Source organism: Megalobrama amblycephala, linkage group LG17, assembly GCF_018812025.1.
Source record: "Megalobrama amblycephala isolate DHTTF-2021 linkage group LG17, ASM1881202v1, whole genome shotgun sequence".
Lineage (NCBI taxonomy): Eukaryota > Metazoa > Chordata > Actinopteri > Cypriniformes > Xenocyprididae > Megalobrama > Megalobrama amblycephala.
In genome coordinates this window covers 9,067,667-9,080,979 of record NC_063060.1, presented here as the reverse complement: position 1 = coordinate 9,080,979, position 13,313 = coordinate 9,067,667, and the positions used below count along the sequence as shown (strand labels likewise).

At 35.4% G+C, this 13,313-nt stretch overlaps 1 protein-coding gene across 1 annotated transcript; it reads right to left on the bottom strand.

The window, feature by feature from the left end:
- Positions 1–6,889: 6,889 nt before the first annotated feature.
- On the bottom strand, positions 6,890–13,045 carry LOC125251691 (N-acylneuraminate cytidylyltransferase B-like). Its single transcript, XM_048164781.1, has 9 exons — positions 12,863–13,045; positions 11,532–11,763; positions 10,872–11,014; positions 9,792–9,947; positions 9,421–9,554; positions 9,049–9,143; positions 8,800–8,971; positions 7,329–7,494; positions 6,890–7,207 (listed from the first exon to the last, which is right to left on the bottom strand). The coding sequence occupies exons 1-9, from the start codon at positions 12,885–12,887 to the stop codon at positions 6,993–6,995; spliced, it is 1,338 nt and encodes a 445-aa protein (XP_048020738.1). The 5' UTR covers positions 12,888–13,045; the 3' UTR covers positions 6,890–6,992.
- Between the last annotated feature and the right edge of the window lie 268 nt (positions 13,046–13,313).

Genomic DNA, 13,313 nt, shown 5'->3' with positions numbered 1-13,313 from the left:
GGTCCTGAGAACTCTGGAGAAGGTTTTCATCCAGGATATCCCTGTACTTGGCCGCATTCATCTTTCCCTCGATTGCAACCAGTCGTCCTGTCCCTGCAGCTGAAAAACACCCCCACAGCATGATGCTGCCACCACCATGCTTCATTGTTGGGACTGTATTGGACAGGTGATGAGCAGTGCCTGGTTTTCTCCACACATACCGCTTAGAATTAAGGCCAAAAAGTTCTATCTTGGTCTCATCAGACCAGAGAATCTTATTTCTCACCATCTTGGCAAACTCCATGCGGGCTTTCATGTGTCTTGCACTGAGGAGAGGCTTCCGTCGGGCCACTCTGCCATAAAGCCCCGACTGGTGGAGGGCTGCAGTGATGGTTGACTTTCTACAACTTTCTCCCATCTCCCGACTGCATCTCTGGAGCTCAGCCACAGTGATCTTTGGGTTCTTCTTTACCTCTCTCACCAAGGCTCTTCTCCCCCGATAGCTCAGTTTGGCTGGATGGCCAGCTCTAGGAAGGGTTCTGGTCGTCCCAAACGTCTTCCATTTAAGGATTATGGAGGCCACTGTGCTCTTAGGAACCTTAAGTGCAGCAGAAATTTTTTTGTAAACTTGGCCAGATCTGTGCCTCGCCACAAATCTGTCTCTGAGCTCTTCAGGCAGTTCCTTTGACCTCATGATTCTCATTTGCTCTGACATGCACTGTGAGCTGTAAGGTCTTATATAGACAGGTGTGTGGCTTTCCTAATCAAGTCCAATCAGTATAATCAAACACAGCTGGACTCAAATGAAGGTGTAGAACCATCTCAAGGATGATCAGAAGAAATGGACAGCACTTGAGTTAAATATATGAGTGTCACAGCAAAGGGTCTGAATACTTAGGACCATGTGATATTTCAGTTTTTCTTTTTTAATAAATCTGCAAAAATGTCAACAATTCTGTGTTTTTCTGTCAATATGGGGTGCTGTGTGTACATTAATGAGGAAAAAAAAAGAACTTAAATGATTTTAGCAAATGGCTGCAATATAACAAAGAGTGAAAAATTTAAGGGGGTCTGAATACTTTCCGTACCCACTGTATATTTGGATCTAATTGTGGTGCAAATCTGTGTGTGCAATTCCACACCTTCTGAACGTATATAAGCAGTATAGGCTTTTATAGAAAAGAAAATTTAAAATATAGCAAAGAAGTTGAATCAAGGAATCATGAACAAATTACTGCCATCGTGAGAATTACATGTAATCATGTAATCAATAGAAAAGTAACTGTAGTCTGATTAAAAGTATTTTAAAATGCAATACAATCTAATTACAAGTACTTAATTTTTGGAATCTAATCTATTTAAGATTACATGTAATCAGATACTACACTGTAAAATTTATTTTTATGATTTATCACAACACGTTTTATTTTGTCAAAACAACTTCCATGATTAATGTGGTTCAGATAACATAATATTTTGAGTTTCTGTTGATTAAACTAATTGCCTTCACTGTATTAGCCTAACTCAAATTTTTAATTTCAATGAATTCAAATTTTTAAGGCAACCAGGTAACTTTTTTTTAAGTTAAACCAACAGTTTTACAGTGTACAGAGCACTGCCTCTTATTGAATTTTGAACACATAAGGCTATTAGCCTATATATTATCAGCAAACTATTAAAGTACACATGAAATCAAAATTGACCTTTATTTAGTTTGTTAGCTCAAATTGCTAGTTTTGTGGTGAACAATTCATCCGTGCAAGTCAATCCACACAAAAAAATAGTTTGGCTTCGTAATCTTTAATCAAAATCTGAAAATGCTCCTCCCCTCTGCAACGGTGCCCCTTCTCTAATGACATCAGTTTGACGGCTTGGGTTGAAATCGCTTAAACCACTCCCCTCCAACGGTTAGTCTGCTGTGAGCGAGAGATGGAGAGGAGGAGCGCTAAAGTAAAACCCTGCCCTCTATTCAATATTCCATTTCACGTGGAAATACGTCACAGCACTGGAGAAAAGACGTTTGCAACTTACGGTTCACGCGGACTTTAAGCAGTGCCACATCAACGCCATTACAGAAATGCCAATAAAGTACCTTCAAAGTCCATTTTATCGATAGAGCCATAAATTATTTATTACTTTACAATGGAAGTTATCAGGTCAGATTAGAGTATACGAGAAGGAACTTAATATATAAAACATTAGACCATTTTGTGAGAAATGAAGTTGTGAGAAGCCACATTTCTGAAATAGCCTACAAAAGGCACACTTATTAGAAATAAATTTACCATTGTGAGATCAAAATGGCTTTTTTATTATGAAAAAAGGGATCCAATGGAAACTGGCCTAAAACTTGCTACACTGCAAAAAAAAAATCAAAACAAAAAACTTTTTTTTATGTTAAACTTTTATTTTGAAAGCTTTTCACACTTCTGTCAGACAAAAAAACGTGCTGTCCTGATTCAGTATCTGTGGTCAGATAAGATGTTGTCAGGGTATGTAAGTGTCATTATTCTAATGTTAATTTCGTAACTTAATAATCTCACCTCAGAAAAAGACTTTCCTGTCCTGTCAGCTGTTATGCTGTGCTCATAGCGTGCACACAATTGCGCACGCAAATGCGGCAGCGTGCGCTGAGTATTAGCTACTTCATTATAAATAAAGTGCAAAAGAAGCTACTAGCATGCAATATCGTGAAATTACCAAAAAGTACCAATAAATTACATTACTACTGGTACTTCGTGTGTTAGCTGGGAAGGATTTGCCTGCAGGTATGTTCATTCTATTCATCAGGGGCAGTTTCCGTAGCTTATGTTAGAATTGTTTATTTACCATGGGAACTGTAGTTTCCATAACCCCAAAATGCCACTTTATTTTCTCTGTGTTATTTTTTATATTTGTATATACCAACTTTATTTTATTAACAAATTAATCTAGTTTGGGACAGCTATTTAATAGCCTGATTTTATTTAACATTTATATTTAACCTAACATTTTGTTTTAGGTAAAATCCCTAAAAAAAAAAAAAAAAAAAGGGTCATGGCTTATTGGCCATGGTAAAATGTAGGTGGAAAATGTGGTGGAATTAGACCCTATACAACTAATATTTTCTTCTCAAGTATGTTGATTTAAAATGTTTAGATATTTATACTGAAACAAACAAACAAAAACAAGTAGACAAAAAAGACACGTATATTTTCTTACTTTATATTTATTTTGTAGTGTAGTGCCATAAGTCTACTATTTGACACATTTTATAGTGTATTAAACATAAATCATATCAAAAACCATATGCCTATTGAGGTTAAGGTCCACTCAAAACAAACAAACCTTATTTTACGTTGGGTGGGGTGACAGGGATGTGTTTTAGAGAAGCTCAAACATCTGTTTAAATACAAATTAAATTATTGTGGATCAAACTTTCAAAGTCAGCATAATTTTATGGGCTCATCTCTTCTATAATTACCATAATTACGATTAACATTAGGTTATAGCTAGTATTCCTACTGTTGTAAATGAAACTGTACTTTACACGTCTTAGTAGGCAAATAAAGCAGCAACATTTGCATGCAAATAACTGCCAGTGACAGTACTCACAGTACCAATTCAAACACTGGAACTGATATTATTATTATTAGGCTATTTTTCTGCCCTAAAAATGTCAGCTCACATTGGGAAAAATATGGGAGGGCATCTGCCCCCCATTGGCCCCCTTGCAACATTATAGTCCAACATTCCCAATTTTTCTGATGCATGTCCTTAATTTAATTTCATATGTTGGTAATAATTCAGTGTTTATAAGCCTTTTAAAAAATTTTAACCCAAACTGACTTGGGTTTCTAGAGAGCAAAGGTTTTGTGAAAAAAGTGGAAGACTTAAACACAAAGTGTGTAAAAACTGTTAAAAAGATTTGATGATCACTGATAGTATTTAATTCTGTGTTTCAGCTTTAATGTCCTTTTTTTCTTTTTTTTTTTTACAAAGCAGCTGATATTGCCATAGAAACTAGTGGACTGCCGACTCGCTTTCACCCCAAAATGACTGAAACGCAGGGCCGGTGTTCCAATGGAACGTTCTATTGAGTGTCACTTCTTGTTAGTGTATATTCTTTGGTTGAGCTCTTGACCCTTGACTTTTTAATATTACATTTTATTTGGCTGTTGTAACTGAGTTATAACAGTCAGACAAGCAAAGAGAAAAGATGGTCAGGTGGTGTTGGTTGGTCTCTAAATTAAAGACTTTTTTTTTTTAATCAGAACAACTTTTAAGAAATCCTTCAGATTATATTGAAAAAGCTGATCTTCTGCTGTAGAATCACAGTGCTGCTGTAATCAATAATGTAAATCTAACTCAGAGATTGGGCTCTAAATGAGTTCAGTGATTCAGATCAAACAATGATTATGTGAAAATATAACCAACACCACCTGATTTATTAATTATAAAAAGATCAGAAAGTTTAATAAACACCTTTTATTTGAAAAAGATTTTTTTTGCATCAATTCAATGCATCCTTGCTGAAAGTATCAGTTTCTTTAAAACAAATCTTAATGACCCCAAACTTTTGAAAAGTAGAATATACATGCACACATACATAAACAGAATCACACCTTAAACATTACAGATTAATTTTAGCTGTGTCCTTCCTGATGTCCTCTGACTAGCAAAAATGTGTAGTTATTGGAAAACTCCTGATGCACAACACTGTCCTTGATGACACTGATATGAAGACATCTCCCTTTCATACAGAAGAAGATTAAACAAACCATAAAATGGTGTGCAACAAGTAAATGTGTATTGCATAGGAATAAATGGTAAATAAATAATCTAGTTTGGGACAGCTATTTAATAGCCTGATTTTATTTAACATTTATATTTAACCTAACATTTTGTTTTAGGTAAAATCCCTAAAAAAAAAAAAAAAAAAAGGGTCATGGCTTATTGGCCATGGTAAAATGTAGGTGGAAAATGTGGTGGAATTAGACCCTATACAACTAATATTTTCTTCTCAAGTATGTTGATTTAAAATGTTTAGATATTTATACTGAAACAAACAAACAAAAACAAGTAGACAAAAAAGACACGTATATTTTCTTACTTTATATTTATTTTGTAGTGTAGTGCCATAAGTCTACTATTTGACACATTTTATAGTGTATTAAACATAAATCATATCAAAAACCATATGCCTATTGAGGTTAAGGTCCACTCAAAACAAACAAACCTTATTTTACGTTGGGTGGGGTGACAGGGATGTGTTTTAGAGAAGCTCAAACATCTGTTTAAATACAAATTAAATTATTGTGGATCAAACTTTCAAAGTCAGCATAATTTTATGGGCTCATCTCTTCTATAATTACCATAATTACGATTAACATTAGGTTATAGCTAGTATTCCTACTGTTGTAAATGAAACTGTACTTTACACGTCTTAGTAGGCAAATAAAGCAGCAACATTTGCATGCAAATAACTGCCAGTGACAGTACTCACAGTACCAATTCAAACACTGGAACTGATATTATTATTATTAGGCTATTTTTCTGCCCTAAAAATGTCAGCTCACATTGGGAAAAATATGGGAGGGCATCTGCCCCCCATTGGCCCCCTTGCAACATTATAGTCCAACATTCCCAATTTTTCTGATGCATGTCCTTAATTTAATTTCATATGTTGGTAATAATTCAGTGTTTATAAGCCTTTTAAAAAATTTTAACCCAAACTGACTTGGGTTTCTAGAGAGCAAAGGTTTTGTGAAAAAAGTGGAAGACTTAAACACAAAGTGTGTAAAAACTGTTAAAAAGATTTGATGATCACTGATAGTATTTAATTCTGTGTTTCAGCTTTAATGTCCTTTTTTTTTTTTTTTTTTTTTACAAAGCAGCTGATATTGCCATAGAAACTAGTGGACTGCCGACTCGCTTTCACCCCAAAATGACTGAAACGCAGGGCCGGTGTTCCAATGGAACGTTCTATTGAGTGTCACTTCTTGTTAGTGTATATTCTTTGGTTGAGCTCTTGACCCTTGACTTTTTAATATTACATTTTATTTGGCTGTTGTAACTGAGTTATAACAGTCAGACAAGCAAAGAGAAAAGATGGTCAGGTGGTGTTGGTTGGTCTCTAAATTAAAGACTTTTTTTTTTTAATCAGAACAACTTTTAAGAAATCCTTCAGATTATATTGAAAAAGCTGATCTTCTGCTGTAGAATCACAGTGCTGCTGTAATCAATAATGTAAATCTAACTCAGAGATTGGGCTCTAAATGAGTTCAGTGATTCAGATCAAACAATGATTATGTGAAAATATAACCAACACCACCTGATTTATTAATTATAAAAAGATCAGAAAGTTTAATAAACACCTTTTATTTGAAAAAGATTTTTTTTGCATCAATTCAATGCATCCTTGCTGAAAGTATCAGTTTCTTTAAAACAAATCTTAATGACCCCAAACTTTTGAAAAGTAGAATATACATGCACACATACATAAACTGAATCACACCTTAAACATTACAGATTAATTTTAGCTGTGTCCTTCCTGATGTCCTCTGACTAGCAAAAATGAAACACATGTAGTTCATTGGAAAACTCCTGATGCACAACACTGTCCTTGATGACACTGATATGAAGACATCTCCCTTTCATACAGAAGAAGATTAAACAAACCATAAAATGGTGTGCAACAAGTAAATGAGTATTGCATAGGAATAAATTGGTAAATAAACAGAGAGAGAGAGAGATCAATTGAAGAGATAAACTGGAACGCAGTTGTGTTTTTTGATAAACAGACACGCACAGGTGTTTTATTCAAATTAGATCTGATGTCATGTTATCACAGGGACACATACCTGCTGCTATTATGTTTTTAAATGATTATAACATTATTATAAATGTGTGTTATCCAATGTGTATTGTGTTGCTGTATGGACATGAATGTGTACTGCTGTCTACAAAAAGAATTGCCTCTAAGGACAATAAAGATAAAGTTCAACAAACTGACTGTTTAAAACAGAAACGTTCTAAAAATGAGCCCTGTCAATGCGATTCTGGTGCACCTGTGACGTGCTCTTTTTCTCCAGCGTCAGAATGTACTCGGCAAACTCCCGAATGGCTCCGTGGCCACCGGGTCTCTGGCAGATGTATTTAGCTGCAATGAGATCAGCCACAGGTGCGTCACATGGGACGCCATTCAGCCCCACCTGAGACAGGACATCTACATCTTCAGCTTCTGAACCTGTGAGGGAAAACATCTCAGACTGCTCAATAAACCTTTGATTATTTTGCATGTGGTTCCAGGTTTATTTATACCATTCGTTTGGACCTTTGCATCTCTCATATCAACATGACACACTTACCCATGAAGGCCACCTCGTCCCACCGCAGATTTTTCTCTCTCATCAGCCGCTCCACCTCAAGCCCTTTCTGCTGCTCTCCAATCCTGAGGCCACATCTGGCCTGCTGGGCCACTTTCTCCAGGAGACCCCTGGACAGTGGCTCATTCACGCTGGATATGAGGATCACCTAATGAAAATTATGAAACATGGAAATCAAAATGACCCCGTTTACTTTCTTAATACATGTTCTTCTGATCTTAATGTTGCATGCTACTGAAAATAATAGATGTATGAATGAATAAAATGGATTGTGAATGTGTGTTCATACGTGTTCCTACACAATAGAAAAAAAGTGAAATTAACTGCAGCTGTAGTTACCAGAACTTTGACTTTATGGGACTTAAAGGCACAATATGTAAATTTTTCACCACTAGAGGTCATTATTTAAAACAAAGGCGTAGCTTGATGACGCCGAGATTGAGTGCTGAATCGTGGGAGGATTTTCCCACGGAATTGGTTGCTATTTTAACACTGTTGCTACAGGTTGATTTTTATGTCCGCAAGTAGAAGTGACCCCAAATAATATGATATTTAGCCCTTGGAATGTGAATTTTACCAGGGGAATCCCGCCAAAAACGCAGATTTTACCCCCAGAACACGATTTTTACTGGGGGACCCTTCCGTGAAACGTGATTGGGCTAGTTTTGAGTAGCAATTGGGTGGGTTTTGTTGTGGAAACCTGGTACTGGTATGACGTCACTAGGCGATGCACGGACATGGTCCCTGTCTTGGTTCAAATGGCTTATTTTCTCTGGATTTCTCCGAAGCAGTGGTTAGGAGCTTCGTTATGTGATAAGTGTTTCAAAATTTCAATGGTTCACCACTGGGGGGCGTGACTTTGGCAGTTTGATACACGCTCCGAACCACTGATTCAAAACAAAAGCTTCGTAAAGCAGTGTTTTGAAATCGCCCATCACTAGATATTGTTGATTAAAGTGTTATTTTGGGTTTTTTGGCGCACAAAAAGTATTCTTGACGCTTCATAACATTAATGGTTGAACCACTGTAGTCACATGAATCTGTTTTAAATGCGTCTTTAGTACCTTTCTGGACAATTGAAAGTGTTAAATTGACTTGCTGGCAATGGAAGGCCTCACTGAGCCATCGGATTTCATCCAAAATCATCTTAATTTGTGTTCCGAAGATGAACGAAGGTGTGGAACGACGTGAGGGTGAGTAATTAATGACAGCATTTTCATTTTTGGGTGAACTAACCCTTTAAACATTCTTGGAAACATCTGAGATAATGTAACTACACAAGTCAACAAAATGTTTAACACTGTTCTAGTGGTTTCTGGATATTTTAATCCAAAAATCTTACATATTGTGCCTTTAAATGTTACCGTTAAAATTAGCATTTTTTTAAATTTATTTTTTATTACAGTGTATAGGTACTATGCCCCATTATTTGTGCCAGCCTACATGACTGCACCTCTATATCTTCTCTCTGCAGCATCTGTATGCCTGCCACGTCTCGAGCATTGATGGCCACAAGGTCCTCTCCCGAAACCGATGTGTAAATCTGACAATTCGTCAAACAGCCAGACACATTACACAGAAACAGCCTGATCGCCGCTTTCTCCTCTTGGCCGAAGTAGCCAAACCTGCAGAAAAGAGCTGCATTTATTTCTTCATTATTGTGTTTTGTCCAGCAGCCACAGAGTTTGTTGAAATATCCCACCTCAGAACCCTCTGCTCAGCGACAGGCCAGTCGATGTCCACGTCGATATCAACGCTGTGCTCAGGCAGCATCTCATAGTAAGCGATCTTGTCCAACTAAAACAAACAGAACAGATCAAAATATCTGAAGCAGAGCATTTGAGGTCATGAGCTCTCATGGGTCATGTTGATTTCTCAATTTACAAAATGTTTTTGTCCCATTAAAGCTGATGGGAAGTATTTGTGAACATCTTGACATTTGACTTTTGTACTTTATTTTAGTTTGTTTCACACACAAAGAAATAATTTAAATTTGATTATATTAAATTATTCTAATTTCCATGACTGAGAAGTGAAGGAACAGGTTTGTCACCATAGTTTGATAATGACTCACCTGTTCAAGGCCGTTTTCCAGGGCTTTTCTCGTATAAAAATAGAAAGAGCCATTTTCATAGAGTTCCCCACACCAGTCTTGGCGTCGAGGTCTGTGCGCCACATCGATGTTCAGAGGAGTCGGATTCTTACTCCCTAATTACAGTGAAAAACGTTTCGGATGTAGTTCCTGCTATTATCATAGCCACAGGGTTAGGTGCCACAGATCCAAGATATGAGATCAAAGCATATTAATGTGACCTACTTTTGTTTTTTACAATATGATTTTAAGTGAGTGTCATAAACATCAATTGAAAAGTCCTTAGATGACAAATTTATACAAAGCAAAAATCTGCAGTTGTTTTCTTTATGGGGTTTGTGAGATGTTTGTACCTTTCTCGTTCACCTCCTCCCACCGAAACTGGTGTCTGCGCACCACTGAAAACACGTAGTCACAACCCTGTTCGGTGATCATCTGCAGGGCTTCTCTGATGTGATGAGGGTGCAGGCATGGAGACGTAGCCTGAATATGACAGACGATGTCCACCTCTGAAATACAGAGAAAATAAATGATAAACACAATAAAGCTGCAGGCCTTTCTGGGTCTTAAATTGTTTTTAATAAAGGCTTAAATATTTGACTTCTTTTAATTGTTTGTAATTGCTCTATATTCCAGTTCTCCCTCTTTAATTTACACAAATTCATACTGCTTACTAATAAAACATCTCAACATTTCGACAATATGTTAAATATAATTTTCTGTTATAATTAATAATTTTTGCTTCCTAAAATATTTAACGTTACATATATTTACATATAAAACTACATTCAAAGGAATGTACATGAATTTCATTGTTAAATATACTATAAAAGTTAGCAGGTTTTTAAGCACTGTAATATTCTTTTTCTGTTCAAATTATAAAAAATATATAGTTTCCATGTCAATTCATATATATATATATATATATATATATATATATACACACACATATAGGATATATATCCTACACATACATCACATGAAAAAAATACTATAGTAATTTATTGTAAATATAGAGTTTTTGAACCATACTATAGTAAAGTACTTTAATTAATTTGTTGTGCTAATTCTATAGTTGTTGTGGTAATATAACAAATAGTAATATAAACAAATTACATTACCCAATACTGTACTAAGTTTTCAACAACTATAGGGCATATTATACTACAATATACACTACAGTTTATTGCAGTAAAAACTAAAGTAGCCTATACTATTTATTACAGTTGATCAGTTCACTATAGTTAATGCTGTAGCATTCATTAATAAAGTGTTGTAAATACTCTAATATATACAGTAGCTTATATTTACTATATTTTACTATAGTATTTTTAACTGAAATACAAAATCTCATCTATATGTTAGCAAGTCAGATCTTTTTTTTTGTTTGTTTGTTTTGTTTGCGAGGCATAAATGATGAAGGTCTGTCTCACCGGGTCTCAGTCGGATGAACTCCTGGATAGTCTCCAGAGAGCTGGAAGAATCTTTGGAAACTTCAGGACTGCGGCGATGAACTTTCGCGCCCCAGACTTTTGCGACCCGCTCAATTTCATCGTGATCCGTGGAAACCCACACGCTGCCACACATAACACCAGTCATTAAAGACAAGAATTAAGACTAAAAGGCTATTTTAATCTTAGCTAGAAGATGGAAGCTCGCCGCGGAATAAAAAACATAAAAATGCATCCTATTTGCGACATTGAAAAAATTTGCTTTTTTCCCCCGACTTATTTTTGTATTTTTTTTTTTTTTTTTTTTTTTTTTCGCTGAAATAGGCTACAATTAAAAATGTAAGAATTGTGAGAAATAAACTCGTAATTGCTGGAAGTAGTTAGAATTTTGAGATTAGCGTTTTATATCGTTTATTCCGTGGAGGAAACAAGATTCCATATTAAAAAGAATAAATTCAGGATCAAATTCTGTCCTTGCTAAAAACAGCCTAATGGTAACTGTAGCCTAATTTTGAGCTTTAAATACGACCACAAACTTATATCCACCACAAACGTTTCAGTTTGTTTCATACACATATATTGAACAACAAAAAACATATTAAAGTCATATTAAACAATTAAGAAAATATAAAGCGTAGTTGCCTGTCAGCGACTCCTGAATCCAAGGCAGCTCTCAGGACCCATCCGATGAGAGGAACACCGGCCAGATTCTTGATGTTCTTCAAAGGGATTCCTTTACTGCCACCCCGGGCCAGAATCAGAGCCGCCCGGTGAGGGTGTCCAGAGGACGAACAACACGAACCCACCTGTGAGCACCTGTTGCTCTCCATCGCCGCAGTGAGGGAACAGAGAAGAGGAAGCGGATTGGACACACCTTTATGAGAATAATTTCATTTATTCGTTATATTATTAGTCTGATAGATTTAAAAGCATATGTCTAACGATCAGAGGCGTTTTACGGGGCTTCCTCTATAACAAATAGAAAGTCCTTATCTGTCAGATAATCATCATGAGCCGAGTACTACTTTTAAGTCTCTCGTATCACTCCGCGATCTCTGACTCCTTTAGGTTATATCAGAGACGTACGTTACAATGTTTCTTCTGTTTTAAAACACTCACAGACAGTGGACATAAAACTTTTGATAGATGTATAGAAGCTGAAGAGTAGCATATCAAGTTATAATCAAATAAAACATATCGAGGAAGAACAATAAACCTGTAGTAAGTGACTCAAGGAGTGGAATGAGAACTTAAAAAATTAAGACATGAAGTAACTTGAATTGTTGTATAATCATAGGTCTACTAATAATCGATTTTAATGGTTTAGTTAATTAATAATACTATATATAAACTAATTTTGTAATTGCTGCCGTGTTCATTCTAATAATGTATTATTAATGACTATTTTTCTTAGCGGAATCTTTAAGATATTTTTGTTACACATCATCATTTATGTTTACAAAGTCCCCTAATAGATGCATGCTCAAATAACATACAAATGTTTAATTATAAATCTCATCATTTTGAACAATTGTGTTCATCATATAAATCTAAGTAACAACAGATTTAAGGAAAATGTTATATGTTCTGTTAAAAGATGTTATGGTTATTTTCTTTTCTGTCAAGACATTTTGTATAACACTGTACAAAAAATAATGGAAAATGTAGTGTTACGAACCTCCCAGTTTGTCTAGGGTAGGAGGATGTAAGAATTATTGTTAATAAATTAAAAATTATAAATGAAATAAAAATGACTGATGGTCACTTAAATCCCCTGATCCAGAAAATCCACAAACACCAAATTAAGCAAAAATTACTTAATTTATTTAATAACAATTCAAAAATAACCTCAACAAATAGAAAGAAAGAAACAAAGGAAGCAAATCTTTAGGAGAGGGCCAGGCCAACATAAAACTTGACAAGGGAAGCATTAAATAACCCAAAAGAAAACAAATAAAACAACAAATTCTTACCTTGCTCCCTGTTTAACATAAACATAAGCAAAATTCAAGTTTAAAGAAAATGGCACATTCTGCCTACGGCTTCCGAATTCAAAACAAAGTATTTACGCGCAAAGTAAGAATTGTTGGTGAATATAACCTATTAAAAACAAATATACACTTTTGGTCAGGAGTACAATTAGTGATGGCGAGATGAAGCATTGAAGCTTTTCAGCCAAGTGGTTCACAAAAGGGTTCTCAGGCTTCATTTGCTCACAATACCACCTGGTGGTCAAAGAGTGTAAAACAAGCAGATTCATTACAGATGACCTGATGCAATCTGTGATACACTTTATTTTGCGCCACTTAAGGCTTAGAAATAACGTTGATGAAAAAATCAATTTCCACATAGACTAATACATTTATTTGGATGGAATGTGTATTTTCTGGTTTGTATATGATTGTTTAACATAACTGTGTAATA